Genomic DNA, 19,238 nt, shown 5'->3' with positions numbered 1-19,238 from the left:
CAGTGAATCAAATAAAACAACGACTACCAAAATTCAGAGGGACTGCAAAAATTATCAATTCTTTTACGGGCGGTACATTTCTAGCCATATCACTTCCGATTAGTTTCCGTAGAAGCCGGGTTTTCTGTAAGACCGCTAATTTCCGGTAGCTCCGTGTGTCAGATTAAAAAGTGTGTAGCATAGACCTCACGTTATCCTGATATTGGAAGCAGGTCTACCGGCAAAATCCTGTATTTTTCCGGTTGGCATTCAAGAGCACTCGGATAAATGAAAGTCTACAGGTTTCAAAGCCAATTAAGTACACTTGGAATGGCATATAATGTAGTTGTGTTATATTCAGCATTACGAATTGCATGTTTTTTTTTTAAATTGACACTAGCGAAAACCCTGTGGTAAACCACGGGTGTTTTTAACTACGAACTCCATTCAATACGTTTTCGGGGTTTATTGAGGAGCAAGTATTGTTAGTAGAGATCCTTCAATTCATACATTATCAATATGTCATAAAATATATCGAAAGTTAACGCAACGACGATGTTTTTATTTTTCGAATCCAAATGAAATCAGGTTAAACCGATAAAATCGTTCGAGTGAACTTCTAAAACCGTTTTAATTAGGTTTTCTGAAAACGCCTTATGTTTAGAATAGTATGAAAAATAACATATACATCACTCGATATACATGTATGCCGCCGATGATTGTGCCTCGAGCGCGGTAGATGCTCTTCAAACAACCGATCGACTTTCACTAGGGAAATCTGCCAATTATTCCGATTGCTAGCGTGTGTTTTTAGATTGTGGTGTCTCCATCTTTGCAACTCAATCTCAGAAATCCAGTTGCCATCGGTGATAGAATGTCATGGCAATTAATCACGGCTAGCCTGTCAACTACTGCTTTTAGTGTAAATGATATTTCGGCTGCCGGAGCCGACCCATGCATGCATTAAGACGATTGATGCTGGGATAGATATGATGCGAACTACTCTTTGATTCGCTTGATGTTACGGCATTACTTTCCAAAATCGCTTGACAGTTTTCATGTCCAAATTGGAACGATGATAAAATGAACGGGATTTTTATGAGATTATCGTTGGATTTTAATATTGTTGGTTGGTTGGTGTGAATGATAGATAGACATGTGAATGGTAACGATGTGTAAGTACTTCACGACATCTTAGCACTATGTGGGGTTTCTGTAACACGTCGTCTTCTAATCTCGTATTCATTTAGAAACCATACTTTCAGACAGCTTATCAATCATCAATGTAAGGCTTGATTGTATGAACCTTCTGATCGGGCAGATTATATTAAGGCTACGTACGTTTTGTATTAGGTACAGCGCATGTTGATATTGGGATTTTCGACCCAATTTTAAGAATTGAAGAGAAGTGAAATACATATCGCTTGATACAAGTGTGATTTCCGATGGAAATACGCCCGTTATATATGAATTCAAGCATGAAATCAAGATTTTCTAATGTTGAACGTTGTAAATTATAGATGTTGTTTATATCACGCAGGATCAACTGCCGCTTGCAATCAATAGCAGAATTGGCTTGGAATTGCAGCATTTCAGACTAATTGATGAGCCGAAATGCCCGCTATGGCTATTTAGGAATGAAGATACATCAACATCGTTAGAATTAGAAAACAGAGAATTGATAGGTTAGAAAAATAATGATTACATGTTATTAGAAAAACCCAATAGCAACTGGCTACATCGTATACGATATCGCCGCTGTATGTGACACGATAGCGGGCATGCTAGAAGACACATCCGTACAAAAATAAACTCATAATTGTATTTGCTGATTACTTGTAGACGTATTTTTTTATATAAACACGCTAAATGATTTCATTTCATTTTTATTTTCGTTGTCTAATGGCAGGATAGATCAATAGCTACAGGTTAATGTTTGTTTGAATTAAAAGATATCACTTCATTATTTTACGGCTGGCTATATCATCACACCAGATGCAATTTATTTGAATGTTGTTGTCCTAGGTCGCACCCTCAAGTGTTGCAAACAGCTAACACAGCTGTGTTTATAGCCCTGGGAACATAGAAAAAAGGATTTATGCCCAAGCTAAATGAATTCAAAATTCATCTTGGAACTTAGAGATAGAAGGCGTCCCGGGGACATTATTTAATCGATCTTTTTCAAGATTTTTATCTATACGGAGTTAGCTACTCAGAACAAAGTGATATTGATCTTTTCGGAGATAAAAAGAGAGAAACTTGACGCATGCCACCGGTACAATCACGGAACATAAAATGATCCAATAGCCGATGAAGAACCTTTCATCAAGAAAAGGAGACTGAGATGGACGTCATGCATTGAGTATGTCCTGCAAGCCAAGTGAACTGAGATATCACTAGCTGAAGGCCACCGTATACGAGCCGAAATTAGATAAAGAAGTTTCCAGTTTCTAGTCGCCATTTTGTGGCGGTCCCTCGAGGTCCCCATTGTTGCGATAATTTGCGTTCATTTTTGAAACATAGGTTTTGATTGAATGTCATATAGTTCTGCAGTCCCTAGTTTGATTAACTTAATCAATACACCATTTTAAAGGAAATATGAGCGTACCGAGAGTCAATGACAAGACACACAAGCAGATCGGCGGCATTTGACAGAAACCGAGCCATGGATTAACAAAGGGGATGCTCTGCTGAAAATGTTCTCTAATTTTCATGCACTCTGAGCGTTTTTAGAAGGATGTGCGAAAGTTATTCCGTCAGCCTATGGGTGAGATCAAAAATATCTATTTTTGGTGAGATGAAGTGCATACGTATTTGCTGTAATAGCCGCTCCATTTCCCACGTACTCCTCTAGTATTGATGGCACAAGCATACATAAAAAGATAAAAAGATAAAAAGAAAAGTCAAACGTGAATTCATCGACTTCGATTGCGATTGATAACAAATGATACTTTCAGATCACGAACTTGTAGTATGCGCAGTTTGATTGAAAATGATGACGAATGGACAGAAATACAGAATTAATCCAGACGCCGGGAATCGTTTCATCGAACTTTCTGACGTTGACGCCGCGCGCCTACAGCAGTGACATCAGAGCACACTGGTTACCAAGAATGCTGTGTAGATGGTAGATCGCGCGTCTCGTCAACCTAATCATTTGAATTAGGATAATTATTTTGTTTAACAGACAAAAAACAACGATTCATCCGCGGGGGAATCGATATGGATATTTTACTATGTATTTCAAAATGTGGCAGGTAAAGTTGAAAGATTTTCATTTCATTGCGGTTTTACCGTGCCGCGAGGTGACGGGGAGTTTATCAGACCAAATTCACAAAAATAACGCATTGTTACGTAAACTTGTAAATATGATTCTACAGCAGATTCGAAATATGTCTCGACTATACATTCTTAAGTAACAGTTATTAATCATATCATATCATCATTATCATTATTCTTATCATTATCGTTATATTATTATCGTCATATTATTATCATCATTATTCATGTATTCTTAAAACCGAGTTTGTTTGCTTTCTGAGTTAACTTGTTAAAGATATACACATATATAAGCATAGTATAACCACTGGTGACAGCTTGAGAGTTTATTAGACAAAGAAAATGAGCTTACTATAGAACCAGCTGTTAATCTGCTGATTTTTCGTGATACATAGGCGGGAAAATAAGGAATATACAATTGCAGGAATCCTTTATAACGAAACCGGAATATGTGAACAATTCTTAGCACACTATTTTGGCCGTGGGATTCAGATTTCAGAGGAAGCTCGTTCGTTATCCACTAGTTAACTAGATTAACAGGTAGAAGTTGAAGGTGATAACAACATTCTCTCTGACCGTTGTGCAAACGATACGCGTGTTTTCTAGAGTTCGTTCGCCTTTAAAACCGATCTACAAGTTTAGCTAATTACGTGTTAATAATGTCTTCAAATATTGGGGGACATCAGCAGAACCATTTTTACGGATGTGAAAAGGGACCTCTAGTCGTCTAGCCATCATACATTGCATCATACATCTCGCTTGAATTAACAAAAAATGCCCCGATGAGACGTGTATAAATTTTTTATCTAGACTCTAGCTTTCAGAGATATTTTTCAAACCAAAATGTTTTGTCAAGATAATTTCATCGTGATATTTCCTGTAGAGGGAATCACACGAATGCCAAATACGTTTCCGTATAATAGGTTACGACAAATGGTGAGATTTAAAAACGTTGTCCGCGTAATGAAGGTGATGTTAGCGTGTTTCAGCATTTACATACTGACGCTGTCCTTCACTGCGAAAATATGGAGCCCTCGCGCAACAAACGGACTAAATGCTACTCCTCAACCGCCACTACGAACAACTGCTGAGACTTCTACCCCTGTTCAGACTTCAAAGCGTGAACCGTGGAATAAATGCCCAGATAAAACGGTGAGATTCCAGATCACAGTTTAATCACCGTAAAGAAAATAACAGCCGAAAATGTTTCTGTCCACCTACGTACATATGTATGCGTTTGATTATACTATTTGCATCTTCAATGACTGCTGTATAAGATAAATAATTCATAGTTGACACGAAAACCGATCGTGCCTTGGAAGAGTGGTGATTTTTTCAGTTATTTTATCATTCATTAATTTTTTCGATAATTTCTGGTGTGCTTCGGATATGCATATCTACGTACATCTATATGAAACACGAAACTTTACAACAAACGAAAAACAAGATAATATTGAATTTTCTACAGGCACCTCCGAGTGGAAATATACCGACATTATCTGAATTAAGTTCTCAAATGGGAGATGATTGGCACTGGGACTGGATTAAACAACGGATCACGAGTATGTGGTCGGAGTGGCTTGAGACGGCGACTGAAATGCGAAATAATCACAGCAAATTAGCGCCACCGGCAAAACGGGTATGGTGAAACCATCCAAGGTCTCAATCAAAGAGAGCATTGTTTCAAATAAAGTGAAACTTTTAACTAAAAACGATTTTACTGAAAATTAATCGAAGTTTTGTTGCGATGAAAGTGGCTGAAACAGTTTTTTTCAGATATCAACAAAATCGCAGTTTGCTCATAAACAAAATCCAGCTGATCACGTATCCATACATAATGCCTTGCATCTGTGTACTATCATATAATACGCACTGGATTCATCTTTTTATTAAGTTGTCACTGCAAATGATCAATGGGTATCATTTTTTCACAGATATTAGTTATACCCGGAGTGGTCACGTTAACGAATATGGCTCAACCGGGGGTAATACGTACAGGTGGACCCCTCGGTGACCTTGTCCAGTGGGCTGACGTCATAGCAGCCCTACACGCTCTAGGTCATAATGTCGTCCTACGGCATGATTTTAAGAAAACATCGGCAAGGTAAAAAGAAATCGCTATTATATATATACAAAAACATACGTAAGCGAAATTATTGGAAAAAATATTAGAGAAAAAGAAGCGCTGCCTAATTCATTTTTGTTTTAGCAGTATTTATCTCTTATTCACACCACCTACCTGACTGGATTACGGGCGACCTTATCATTTTTATTTTCAAGGTTAACACTAACCCAACCTGGATGTCAGTATGGTGGGTTTGATTTGATATATACAGATATCATTGGAGCAAAGCAACTCAGTAAAAGTGTCTTCAAAAAATACAAGTGAGTCAATTATGGATTCTCTTTGATGCGTCTCTGCGTGGCTTGTATCACACGGGTATTCTCTAATCCATCTCTCGTACTCAATGCCGATAAAAGGAGATCAATCGTCGACCCAATCAACCACCAATGATTGACAAAGTTTATCGGTACTAGCGCTATATGAGTTCTAGGAACGTGGTCAGCGGTGATTTTGTTTTTTAAAGGTGTCGTCTAAGATTGCTAGATGCATATGGAACGGAAGCTATGTTTAACTATCCAAACCCTCGACATCCGGCAGCGATGAAATACCGCTCAACGTACGGAGGTCTAGGACTCCACTTGAAGCAATTCTTCACGTATTTCCGTTAGTATACAAATATATATAATGTTTTGATTTTCGTAACAATTTTAAAAGAAATGAACTGCTATAAAGAATGGGGTTTAAGAGATTCTGTCGTGTATAGATACTTTCAAAAGAAAACTTAAATTGTATCTAATGAATTTGTAATTAATCTGTCTGTATCTGCCATCTATTACCAGATTGTAAGAGTGAATGAAAGATAGTGTGATTGACCGCCTGAGTGACTACGTGTGTGGGTGCATGTTGGGTGAAGGTGTATGACTGCATGTGTGTATGAGTTGAGTGAATCGGTGTATGCTAGGGGATTAGAGATTTTATAAGCCTTCATTGGCTTCATCTAATCTCCTCCACATTATATTAAAACATTTCATATTTGTATATCTCTTTATGACCTGTTGTAATTTTATTGTGGAAATAAATTTATTATTAATTTATTATTCCCGGATCACTGCATTGTGCACAGATGATTAGGGCAAACTTAACATAGATATAAAAAAATATATGTATTCTGTATATACCAGGGAGCTAACAAATTTAACATATATTAACATGTATTTTTGTATTGCTGGTTTACATAGGATTCAGTTTTTATAGACACCTGCGTGTATAAGGCAATGCGAGTGATTTTTATCAAAATGCGTGAAAATCTACTACACTTTCCATCAGTAGCATGCAAATCTATACACTTTCAGCGAACGGGCCATTCCGTAATTCAGTCATCGATAATTTTCATCTGCTGATTACATTCTCAAATTAAATGCATATCGACCCAGCACAATCGTGAGCAAAGCAGTTTATTGAAAGAGAAATTAAGCGTTTTTCCTCTACCCGTTCCTACAGCAGTCAAATCGGACGATGAAAAAAATCAATCGAATAATATCAGGAAAATTAATGGGTGCTTGTTGACAGGTTGTGCTTTTGATATTTGTATGCAAATCTTCTATATGCAGCTCATACGCCAGATAACTCATTTATGGGATTCGTAGTGCCTTCTCGTTTGAAAAGTCACAAATACTCAAAGAAAGAAAACTTTGCTCTAATTTATGGAAAGTCGTTACGCTACCTAGAGGTTAGTTTGAATTTACTAAGAAGAGATCATCGTACAAACTTCGATGGCATGGCATCTGTAATCAGAGTATAACATGACGATTCAGGAACGTATGATATCTATCATTATAAATCCATGGACAGATGTTTCAATCGCACAAAAGAAACGCTAATGAAACGCTGATGTTACCGTGCTTCTGTTGTGTACCCGTATAATTCAATTAAAAAATCTTATTTATTCAGGGTAAGGAGAAATATATAGAAGCTATCCAATCTATTTTGCCGGTACATGCCACTCTATCGGTGAAATCACTGAACAACAAAAAGATAATAAATCACGGTGTCGTCAGTCATTCAGAATACCATAGTTTGGTAAAGAGAGCCAAAGTAAGATTTCTCAGTGAAACAAGAAGAGTATTCATTGATCGGGTGTTTTTTGTTATTTTCCTTTATAAGCCAATAACATGGTTAAAGATTGTCTCAAATGAATACTGTTTAATTTTCTACCAACTCTTGTTTAGATATGTATCGGTACGGGACAACCTCTCGAAAGTTCCGGGGCGCTTGAAGCGATAGCATCAGGGTGCGTGTTCCTAAATCCACGTTTGGAAAATGGCATCAAAGATTCCGGGAAACCAACCACTCGTGAGGTCCGAAAAAATTGACAGTACTAATTCACTCAAAACTCAAATGACATTTTCTGATTTTTTCCTCTCGAAATGTTCAGGTAAATAGCCAAGTGCCATATTTGGAGGATTATGTTGGACCTCCACACGCTTATACAATAAACATCGTGGACACTGCCGCTGTTACAGATCTCGTGAGGCGTATCATATATGAAACTGTAAGTACGCCTATTTGAAAACCAATATTGAAAGGAAATGTGAATCGGAACGAACCCAGTGATAAGGACTGAGTTATTTTTCTACAGGCCGAAACTAAACCGTTCATTCCGTACGAATTCACCGCCTATGGGTTTATGGAACGCCTGCATGTGTACACGACGAAACAGGATTTTTGTAAAGACAGGAATTCTTCGACAATATGGCCACCTGTATCATCGATGGTTTTGGTGGTGGGTGCAACTGGCGCATCGTGTAATCAAGCGTGTCTTAAAAAAGGTAGCAGTATACAGTCATATGGGCTTTATTACACGAGTCTTTTCATCTTTATTAGTCTATGATTACTTTAATGATGATATTGATAATAACGATTATAATTTATGTTCTCTTCAAAAGCAATTATACAAGATTAGCGTCGAAAAATATATACCCGTCTCTTAATACGCTCGCTTGTGCTCTCATTCGCCATCTGGTGGTAATATCAACTTGAAATTGCCAGCAGACTGTTTTCTCCGCAATTACAAAATGTTCTCTCGTGTATATTTGCCAAATATATTTCTCAAAAACTGCACATGAAGATGCAGTTTGCCTCTTTGCATTATGATTACAATTACACACATTTTGAGCGTTTTTTTGTATTAGTAACTTTAATTTCAGATCTCGTGTGCGAGCAGGTGTTCTTTCCATTCATAAACAACATTCACTCGATGCATAGGTACGATATTTGAACGACATCCACAATGGTTACAGCATCCGAGTTGAAGACCTTGGATACATTTTTGTATGACTACATTTTTCTTTTCAGATCCAACATATCATGTGACTCATCTGCGTTCAAGGAAGATGTGATATATCCAGCTACCGTCCAAGGAGGAAAGGAGTGCTCCTTTCAAAACGAACGTTTGTTGTATAGTTGTTCCCAGGGTCGGTACCCATACAATAGAATCTGCCCATGCCGCGATTTCATCAAATACCAATCCGCTTTATGTACGAAATGTCTTTAACGAATATACTATATTCATTTTCAATTCTTCTTTTTGTACCTTATTACGAACGCTTTCGAGACGATGGCGTTCAAATGGAAGAACACGGAAATTTCATTCGCAGTCAATATATCTAACCATTTATTACAATTCCCGAATCGGAGACGAACATCATAATTAGATCATCTCCTACCATCGAATTCCTTTCGAGAAGCTTAGAACAGAGAATCAATACTGACTATCAATTTCTACTTACGTTTATTTACTTCAAGAATTACTGACAATGTAACTATGCTGTATAAATCGTTGTACCAGATTACAATATAAAACTAACAACGACTACATATAGTGCTATTCATTTGGGATAATATCTCGCACAATGGGAATTTGGACCATAGGGTAAAGCATGGCCAAATATTCAGACCACAGCTATAGATGATATAATGAGTGAATACATGATTTGGACAACATTAATACATGTAATCATTAGGTTACATACTTACAGAGATCTAATTCAATTAATTAATCAATGAAGTCTATCAAGAGACCAGTTTCACACCACAAATTGAAGACTCAATGTTGAAGATGAACTTGGAAGAGAACCAGTGAAGGAAGACGGGTATAAACAACATTAAACAAATACTATTGAGCTCAAAATATGACTAGAGGTTATGGTTATTCAAAATGATAACATCGATGTAAAATATAACAAGTACATATCTGCTCTCTTTCATCATAGAGCTCATTTCATTTCAATATCTCTTGATGAACAATCGACTTAAACAGTTTTAATTTTCTTCTTCAATATATAGACTTTAGACTGCAACAACACTTTAAAAGGCATCACTCCGAAAGTACTTCCATTCCAAATGGGTTGAATTTTGTGAAATGCGTTTACAGTTCCGAGAACTTTATGCGTTATTCTATATGGCTGAAGTTCTTTATGTCCATTGGAACTTGTAATTCCAACAATGAGATGTGTAAATTTCATCATGTCCGCTCCTCCTGGTTTCAAACCTTCAGTCTTATCAAAACTGTAATCATATTAGATGAAGAACATGAAATGGAAAAATAAATATCTCATGTGGTTTTATTTGACTAAAGAACGTTTTAAGGTGAATCAATCACTACTTACATCCAGTTTTGATTGTATTGAGTAAATCTTGTTATTCCGGTCTGAGCTGCAAAATTGTCTATGTGAACATTGACACCTAAAATAGATAAACAAACAATGAAAGAAATGAAGACCAAATGAATGGAAAGGTTATTTCTGATTGGACTCTTACGTAGATCAGTAGGTTCAAGTTTTTGTAAGCGTACAAGTGCCTCTCCGCCCGGGTAGTTATAGTGAGATACAAAAATAAAGATTCCTACAGCAAACGAGTTGAAAATGACATGAGAACAAGATCCCAGTGCCATCAACGAATGAATTAATGACTTGCGTCGATTAAGGTACCTGTAAAATAAGAATAATCATGACAAGTATGAGAAATGATCCAGCATCTCGTATAACGTGACTTATTTTTTACCGATATCAAATGAAAATTCTGAACTTACAGTCGAGTGCAGGCACTGGCCACTGCTACATTCAATATGGGGAAGACATACACGATGAATCTAAGTTCTTTGTGAGGCAGAAACGAATAAAGTAAGACAAATCCGATGGAAGGTGTGATTAACTGTCGACATCGGGAATCTAAGTAAGCGCCAACAGGAACCAGGAATGAACTAAAAATCAGAGCTCTAGGTATAGCTGAATAGAAGTACCAAAGGAATGGCAATGTCTGGTCATTATGTTAAGCATTCACTTCACTATGAGGATTTGTAGTAATATTTATAATAATAATCATTATGATAATAACAATAATAATTATGATAATCCGTAAATTTGTACAGCATCCGTTTATGGAAAAGCCGATGTTTCAGACTTTTTGTTTAAATGCATTCAGATTATCAATTTTCCGAATCACTAAATTGGAAGTGATTTTTCAAAGTAGTTATTTCTGCAGCAGCTTTTTGGAAAGAATTAATTATTTTTGTAAAAGGATACACCCCAGTCTGAGCTTTTGTTTAAAATCACGTTGTAATACAGGACTTCTCCCTCTGGCCACAGCCAACGCTTCCAGAACCAGGAATCAACCAGGATAGTAAATGCTGGAAATAAAAGGACCAATATCAGAAACCGTAAAAACTTTCAATCAAATCAGTCTAATGAATAAACTTCAAAGTTTGTGTATCAGGAAGATATTTCAGAGATTTCGATTGCATTTCCAAACTGAGAAAACTATACCAAATAAGAAATAGTTTACATGTATTTGTACATACCCAGAGCAATGACACCAGCTGGAATGGCGTGAAGTATGGCTTTAGTGAATGAAAGCCTACATGTAACAAGTTCCATCAGTAAAATCAATCCCATCAATATACACAGTTCTGAACGGAAAATCACTATCGCAAATGCTGAACTCCATATAAATAAACCATGTTTGTACTGAAGCCACCAATCAAAAGCAAGTAAAACTGCAATAACGATGATGGAAATATAACGTCATATTAGTAGAAAGACGTGACTTTAGAATGGAGTTTAATGATGGTACTTTACCAAGAATCAGAGCGAAGATGTTCGGCAACGGCCTTGAGAGGTAAAACATGAAGTGAAACTGATGCGCAGTAATAACGAGAAACCACTTTCCAACACTAGCTGAAAAATTCTTGCATACACTTCGATGTAAACGAAATACACCAAATAGAACCAATGATGCCAAAACTCCGCGAACTGAAAAAAAAACAAAAAAAAATATTTCTACTATTTGTTGAATATTAAGTATAAAAGCATCAAAATGTGAGTGAAATTATATTAATCGAATTCTTACCCAGATATTGACAGTCAAACTTTGTCAATCCAATAAACTTTGCGAACTGAACAAAGGGAAAAGAGCAGCCCGAGATGAATAAAGATCCAATAAACGTCCTGGGCACAACACCGGGAAAATCATGATGGTCGTACTGAAAGAAATAAATAAATAAATATTTTCAAGTAGGCCTAGTCTATAAATATTTTAAGGCTTCACTATTTGCTGCAACATAAATACAAACAAAAGGTTCAATCATCGATACACAGAACTCACCTTATCCAAATCAGCCCCATGAAACAGTATATCATGTATGGCCTGCATATTGAAGCTTTCTTCAACCTTCGTGAAAGGACATATCCAAATATGTATGCCTGACACCAGAATTAAATACAGTTTCAATAAGCCAGTTATTCCCATGTTGGAGAAAAGTCACCTGTAATAATAAATCATGAATACCTATCTAACGATATCTTTTTTTAGGGCCGAGCTGTAATCAGGTAATGTCTGTGTAACTGTTAAGGTGTAGACTGTAGTGTAGTGTCCATGATGGAGAATCAAATGAAATAAATAAAACATACCGGTTTATCTTATCCCCAATCCTTCGTAATTATTATGACAGTGGACTTAAGAAAAGCGACACATTTATAGATCAGTCATTCCGGTTTTTATAATTGTGAGAAAACATATATAATTAGTTAGAAAACATGAAAAATCATAAAATGGCAAAAATAATCACTTCCTGGTTGCTCCACATCGAAATGTGTATCGCGCGGTTATAGGTAAAAGGTGATTTTGTTTTCGCGCCATCATGAATAAACCAATCAACGAATCGACCACGCCCAAACTTAAGTAATCTGATTGGTTTGTTTGTGGCGGGAACTATATTCACGTTCTGTGATTGGCTCGTGCAGGAATGGATGATGGGTTAACGTTATTTCTGACTACGCGTCGTACCTTTCTTCACATAGATTGCCGTACGGATTCGAATCCCATAATGTTACATCAATTAAATTTATTTCTATCTTTTTATAAGAAAGAAAACAATTGTTCACTTTCAGCTTGCAATCGTCCTTACAGTAACATATCATTATGGTTCCCCGTTACTTCCTTGGACCCCCCACCCCTACAAAAATCGAGTGCCCGTGACTCACGCGCACGTTCCCGCGATGAATTTAGGCTTCCTCCAATTTCGTCATAAACATGTTATTCAATGAAACAAAAGCATCATTCGGTAAATTATTGCCGCTGCTTCAGTCTCGCCGCTGGAACTTTCGATTCTGAACTCGGGGTCCCGTTGCTTTCCTGGTAGGAAAACGCAACCGGTACGCAGCCGCGCTTTTGTATCGGGTAGTGCGTAGCGAGTGATTTATTTCCCGAATACACGGATAGATGGCGTCACATAAATGCAGAAATCCCACACTTCGAATTTAAATTTATACGATCAAATTTATTATAATGAAACCACAACGTTTCGGCTGACGTTTTGACTAACAGCCATCATCAGGTGGAATGGCGTCACATATTTGAGGCGCCGGTCGCCATCCAACCTTACTAGCAAATGTATGCATTAGTATACCTTGGGGTAATCAGATTGAAGTCTGATAACTCCACACACTGGTCATTGTAGTTTGATGATTTGATTCAATTAGAAAAATACGAATATTTGATAACATAATTAAGGCTGACTGAATTTCTGCTACATCATTCGTCACACTTTCTTTCTTTATGATTCTGGTTTTATTTACCGAATATACGATTGTTTCAGTCGAATATGCTCTTGTGTTAGATACTTTTGCAAGGTGTGCTAGGTCTAATCTCAGACCGTAGGAGACTTCCTCTTCTATAGTCTATGGTATAGTTTGTCAAGATGAAATTGTGAATGGGTTGATGCAAAAATTGCATATAATCCGCGTCTCTAATGATGATTACCAAAATCCGGAAAGCAATTATCACCTGCACAATTGATCAAGAAAAGACGATAGTTCCAATGAAAGTGTCACATATTTAAATGCGATATTTAAAGACTTATGTTTTCTAAAGCATTTCATCTGCCGGAACCGAATCATTTTTATGATAATAAGTATTACGGGAATCAAAATTTGAATCTTTAGAGGATCTCAAAACGTGAATATGAAATTTATAAGATCAAGTCATCCAACAATGATTGTCATAGCGAAGACGGTTCAATGTTGAGCCATTCATAAATTACGAATAAGAAATTTACTTTTTAAGATTTCTGCGAATGATTTCAAAGTATCGCACATTATTTTCCATACGCGGTGGATGGTTTCGGTGGATTCGATGGACCTCTGTTTTGGGATGCACTCGACACCTGTTCCCGTCATGTTGATGATGAAAAGATAGAGGCGGGATTTCATCTAGCGACGCCATCGACTCATCATTGGTCGATGGAATAACAGCGGTAGCCATCTGCGAGCTGATTGGTTAAACCACACGCGCTTCCCTTTGACGCTTACACCTGACACGAGGCTATTGAAATGTGCAGATAAAACACTTGGAAGTGCAAAGGTATGCCACAGTTTACTGGAATGTCATAGAAGCAACTTCGATCAACACGTGAAAATTGGAATACTATCAACTCAAATGTTATTTCGACTTTAAGTCGGACATTCAGCTCGCAGAGAATATTATTGGTTACTCAACCAGGATTTTAGAACTTTATCTGATATATACGCAAGATGCCACGATCGTTTCTAATCAAGAAAAAACTTTTGAAGAAAGAGGGAGAAGTCGAGACAATTTTAGTCGGCAGCAACAGCAGCGGCGAAGAACACGTCGTTATAGCGGAACAAGTTCAGCAAAGTATGAACATTGATCTCGGCAAAGAGAACGAATCTGCACGTACCGTCATAACTCGACCAGAACCCATCAAAGTCGAACCGATTCATCATCGGCCAACTGAAATTAAGATGGAATCGCACGCTCAACAAGTACTTGCCGGTAAGTCGAGCAACCTTTTTGATATAAAATTTAAGAACTTAAAACACCGAGACCAGCGCGAAATATTCGGTGCGAAATTATTTTTGGGGAATATCTATATATTTTGAGTTAAACGTAGACATGATTATCATAGATGAAATAGAGGTGAACATTATTGTATCAAACAAAATAATATCAATATACTAGCTTTATCTTTTGGCTCTTAAACGAATTGAAAAAAGGGAAATTGATACGCGTGTTAACTATGATCGTCTCATGCATCGTGGTGTTTACCAGATAATAAAAAGCACGCCTTACATGATTATTGTATTAATATATGACAGATACTTATGGCGTATTATTTTCGCGTACCTCAAAGATGCGCCCGGAACAATAGAGCGCCTGCATCGTGACCCGCAGTATTTCCGATTCAAAAGAAAAAAAACTCGTATATCGCCTTCAATAAAATTGAGGGGATGGATATCCGGTTGAATGAAAAATCTTTTGGCAAGCGTCAATGAGATATTTGTCGAACACGAAATTAGAAGAGCGCGCTTGCGTGTTATAGATATCGTGTGCTAGGCTCGGTATTTTTTGGTGAAAACCGATCGTAATTTTGCGAATTATTCTACGTAAATGATTTCATCTCCAGTAGAGAATATCCTCGTTAGAATCAGGAAATCAGTAATTAATGCTAATCTTACAAATTATCGGTAATTGCCTGATTAAAACAGGTGCAATAAGTTCTACTGTATCGGGTGCGAATGCCCCACAGCGATTTCATATCATATGCTGACAATAAGTGTCTTATTGTTTGCGACGGTGAAGTGATTGGTTTTATGGCGATTAAACAATTTGTCGTAGCATTGTTAATTACTCGAGCGAGATACATTACTACACTTGAAATGCCATAATTGGCCCCTGGAGCTGAGACGGAGAATTGTTTCTGCATCTAAATATCGTGTTCTTAAATTTCCTTTATTTTTGTCTTTACAGAAAACAAAGTACGTCATCAAATTGATCAACACGTTGTAAGGGTGCCGATGTTGGCCAGACCAGAACCTGTATTCTTCGAAAAACCACAGATTTGTCCAACGACCAAACAATACGAACCATTGACACCGGAGCCGATCTCGCCACTACACGATCCTCACTTTTGGCCGGCTAATCTGACTAACCCGTATATGGCTTTGAACCTGCGCTTACAACAGCAGTTACAGATGCACGCGATACAAGAAAGAATGCGACTATCACCGCCATCTGGGCACGGCTACCCTCCTCATCCGTTCCCCGCTTATCCGAACGGGTATCTACCCCCACCGCCGATGATACCGATGTCTCGTTCACCACCGCAGTTGTCGCCGCCGCCTGAGCACATGTTCCATCATCATATGGACCCTCGTTTAACCGAACAGGCGATGACTCGTATCTCACCGCCGAAACAAGCTACGCGCACAGACCAGGACGTTAGCAAACTACCGTTCAGCGTCGAATCTTTGACCGCTGATTTAAAAACGAACGATAAAAAACGCAAAAGAGAAGGAGACGCTCCGCGATACCAATGCGAGGCGTGTAATAAAAGTTATTCAACATTCAGCGGACTTTCGAAACACAAACAATTCCACTGTTTGTCACAAGTGAAAAAACAATTCAACTGCAAATACTGCGAGAAGACCTACGTATCTTTGGGTGCGCTGAAAATGCACATCCGGACTCACACTTTACCGTGTAAATGCAAGCTATGCGGAAAAGCGTTCAGTAGACCGTGGTTGTTACAAGGACACATTCGCACGCACACAGGCGAAAAACCGTTCCAGTGCACGCATTGCGGCCGTGCGTTCGCAGACAGATCAAACCTACGCGCTCATTTACAAACACATTCTGACATTAAAAAGTATAGCTGTAAAAGTTGCAGTAAAACATTCTCGCGAATGTCTCTTTTGTTGAAACACGAAGACGGTGGCTGCGCGGGCATGCAGATGTCACAGCACACGATATCCGTGTAAAACCTGTTCATACGTGCGCGCGCGCGGGAACTCATTCAGTCCACGTGACCGATGAACACATGTGCATAAAAATTGTCTCAAAGTAGAACCAACGTTTATGGACCTCGATGAACTAAATATCTAGGGTTATAGCTTATACATGAATACTTAGCGAAAGAATATATGAAATGTAATAAGCTTATTGGTCTAAGAATTAGAGTTTCAGTATGTATAAAAAGTAAATCTGCTTTTTTTTGCAGTGTAAAAATAGCATTCCACAACGGAACATTTCCGCATTGATGCATTAACTTGTTATACTGAAATCGATCGTATTTTTGTATAGTTTATATCGTACTATGTCTATGTGTATCGTATTCTGGTGAATATATCGATGTACTTATAATAGATATATATGAAACCACTAGGGATCAAAAAACCATGTCGATGACCAATTGAATTCAACTGAAGTCTGTAAACTTGTTCTGTTTTATGTTAAATGGTGCTATAACTGTATATAATCTCTTGTCTCTATAAATCTGGAATAAGTCTCGTATCAAAATTGCAATAATAAAAGTTGTAATATATGGTTAAAATGAACACAAAACCTCGGTGTTTTTTTTTTCTTATTCAACAACCTTCCATCTTGGAGATCTTTTTCTTCGCAAGCAGATAAAATCTTTCAGGACCCGTCGAGGAAATGAGTGACTAAGATAAAGTGAGAGGACGTCCAATTTCTACAACATTCAAAATATCATCGGCAGGAACTTGAGCATTGAGAGGAGTCTGAATAAGTGATGAAGTTAACTCAATCATTATCACTGGTCTAACCTTTTGATTAAGTAGCTATAATCACATTATTTATAAATTCAATCAATTGCGAGGACAAGCCCCTTGAAATACGGTGATTTCATCAATGCTAATGAGTCGAGTTGGCGAAATTCGATTACGCATACCGCAGGAACTGGACAGTTGACCGAGTGTATAGTTTCCCGCCAATTTAGAACCGTTGGCGCGCATGTGTCTGCACCATCATTTCAACGATAAATTCGTCCGTTTGAAATCGTCCAATCGTTGATTAGAAATTATGCAGAGCCGTTGAATGAAAAAAAAATGACCTTTCGATATAGAAATATAATGACCTCGGGATTTTTTGCTATTATCGTATAAACTACATGTAAGACGGAAAAAGCGGGTTCCGGAAATGAAATGTACTCCGGTTATTGTGAGCTGGATTATGGCTCCATTCATGGCATCTGTCTGGTTGACAATGCACCACGCGCTATGCCGCATACCTGTAGACCTGTCTATTCAACCGCACTATAATAAAATAATATATAACTAACTATAGCAGCGTCTTCCGACAAACTTTTGACAAGTGATGCGTTTCGAAAAGTACAAAAAGCCTCCTGGCAAGTTTCGGGCTCATATCACTTATGACCTACCGATGCGTTGTAATGTTTAAAAAAAACTCCCAAAAGTATGTACAAAGGTTGTAAAGTTTGCTATGCATGGGTGGTATATTTTTAGCACACGAGTATAATACAATCTGGCTGATTTTTTCATCGGTACACGCCCTCAATTGTCCGTAGGTTTCACGCGGTCAGACTGATTCAAATATAAACATCATCAGTCTATAATTTGAAAGAAAAAAAATTTTTTGCCGAATATAAATTGCTCCATTTCTGAAAAAGACATTCACATTGGGGTATGGTCATGGGAGATTGATCGTGGTAGCTGTTTTAGCTGTGGTAGCTGTTTTTAAATCTCAGCCCGTGGTGGTTGGTTACTAACTTGCCGAATGAGCAAGGTGCGCCTGGGCAAGGTGTACGAGGTTTCACCGACCAGGCTCAAGTCCAAAGCTTAATCGGCATAGTTGTAAGGACCAAATTGATGCCTAGTCCGGTCTTATCTTAATCATCATCGACCGCGGAAAGGGGCTTGCGGTACTGCTGCAGTGCAGCGCAGTCTAACGAGAACGAATTACCTCATTTTGTTTGCTTTCTATGAAGGAAATACGAAATTAGAAATCATTTCCTTCGCTGTATCGAACACGAACGAACGAATTCGAATACTTTGGGTTCCCCATTTATATGTTTCTGGGTCTTTGTATAAACCTATACAGGAATTTAAGCAACTCGAACTAAAGACAGGTACTGACATAAATAGATCCAATTACTTATCTGTAGGTGTAGGATAAATGAAGTTAATGAGATGACGACGGGGTTTCAATTTCACCTGCCTTCGAGTAGGAAATAACCGCAGTACCACCGGACCTGTCACTAACATAAATCGGCAAATTTCAATTTCTGCGATTAAAATAGTTAATTATAGGTTACAGCCTATTGTAAATTCGCAATTACGAGGAATGAATTAATTTCCTCGTTATTCGCATCATGAATCTAACATAGGAAAATATCATCATGAAAATACCATAAGTAAAATGTCAGAGGTAAAATGCCAGAGAGAAATACCAGCCGAAAATTAACGCGTACCACAATTCCGTGTGGTGATTTTAGAAAACTATAGATTTTTTACACACCCTTAAAATATGTCTCACTCGACTCATCCCAGAATGTACTTCCTAAAATGAGAACCTATTCGCG

General features: G+C 37.7%; 3 protein-coding genes across 4 annotated transcripts; 2 read left to right on the top strand and 1 right to left on the bottom strand.

The window, feature by feature from the left end:
• Window positions 1-4,221: 4,221 nt before the first annotated feature.
• LOC141901212 (alpha-1,6-mannosylglycoprotein 6-beta-N-acetylglucosaminyltransferase A-like) lies at window positions 4,222-8,876 on the top strand. The gene is made up of 12 exons (XM_074788320.1): window positions 4,222-4,410; window positions 4,727-4,897; window positions 5,193-5,362; window positions 5,539-5,643; window positions 5,847-5,986; window positions 6,934-7,052; window positions 7,274-7,417; window positions 7,552-7,680; window positions 7,758-7,874; window positions 7,962-8,151; window positions 8,530-8,587; window positions 8,678-8,876. The coding sequence occupies exons 1-12, from the start codon at window positions 4,222-4,224 to the stop codon at window positions 8,874-8,876; spliced, it is 1,731 nt and encodes a 576-aa protein (XP_074644421.1).
• Window positions 8,877-9,054: 178 nt separating this feature from the next.
• LOC141901762 (dol-P-Man:Man(7)GlcNAc(2)-PP-Dol alpha-1,6-mannosyltransferase-like) lies at window positions 9,055-12,447 on the bottom strand. Of its 2 annotated transcripts, none has more exons than XM_074789209.1 (10): window positions 12,289-12,447; window positions 11,984-12,143; window positions 11,729-11,861; window positions 11,458-11,631; window positions 11,181-11,375; window positions 10,906-11,009; window positions 10,413-10,639; window positions 10,142-10,311; window positions 9,991-10,066; window positions 9,055-9,889 (listed from the first exon to the last, which is right to left on the bottom strand). In XM_074789209.1, the coding sequence occupies exons 2-10, from the start codon at window positions 12,125-12,127 to the stop codon at window positions 9,634-9,636; spliced, it is 1,479 nt and encodes a 492-aa protein (XP_074645310.1). In that variant the 5' UTR covers window positions 12,128-12,143; window positions 12,289-12,447; the 3' UTR covers window positions 9,055-9,633. The 2 variants fall into 2 exon arrangements, with proteins under 2 accessions (XP_074645310.1, XP_074645311.1); XM_074789210.1 differs by lacking the exon at window positions 12,289-12,447 and adding an exon at window positions 12,167-12,233 and having other exon boundaries at window positions 11,984-12,081.
• A 3,220-nt stretch (window positions 12,448-15,667) lies between these two features.
• Window positions 15,668-17,170, top strand: LOC141902295 (uncharacterized). Its single transcript, XM_074789956.1, has one exon. It carries the CDS (start codon window positions 15,694-15,696, stop codon window positions 16,654-16,656), a length of 963 nt encoding a protein of 320 aa, XP_074646057.1. The 5' UTR covers window positions 15,668-15,693; the 3' UTR covers window positions 16,657-17,170.
• Window positions 17,171-19,238: the final 2,068 nt, after the last annotated feature.

Source organism: Tubulanus polymorphus, chromosome 3, assembly GCF_964204645.1.
Source record: "Tubulanus polymorphus chromosome 3, tnTubPoly1.2, whole genome shotgun sequence".
Classification (NCBI taxonomy): Eukaryota; Metazoa; Nemertea; class Palaeonemertea; order Tubulaniformes; family Tubulanidae; genus Tubulanus; species Tubulanus polymorphus.
This window is presented reverse-complemented; position numbering and strand designations above follow the sequence as displayed.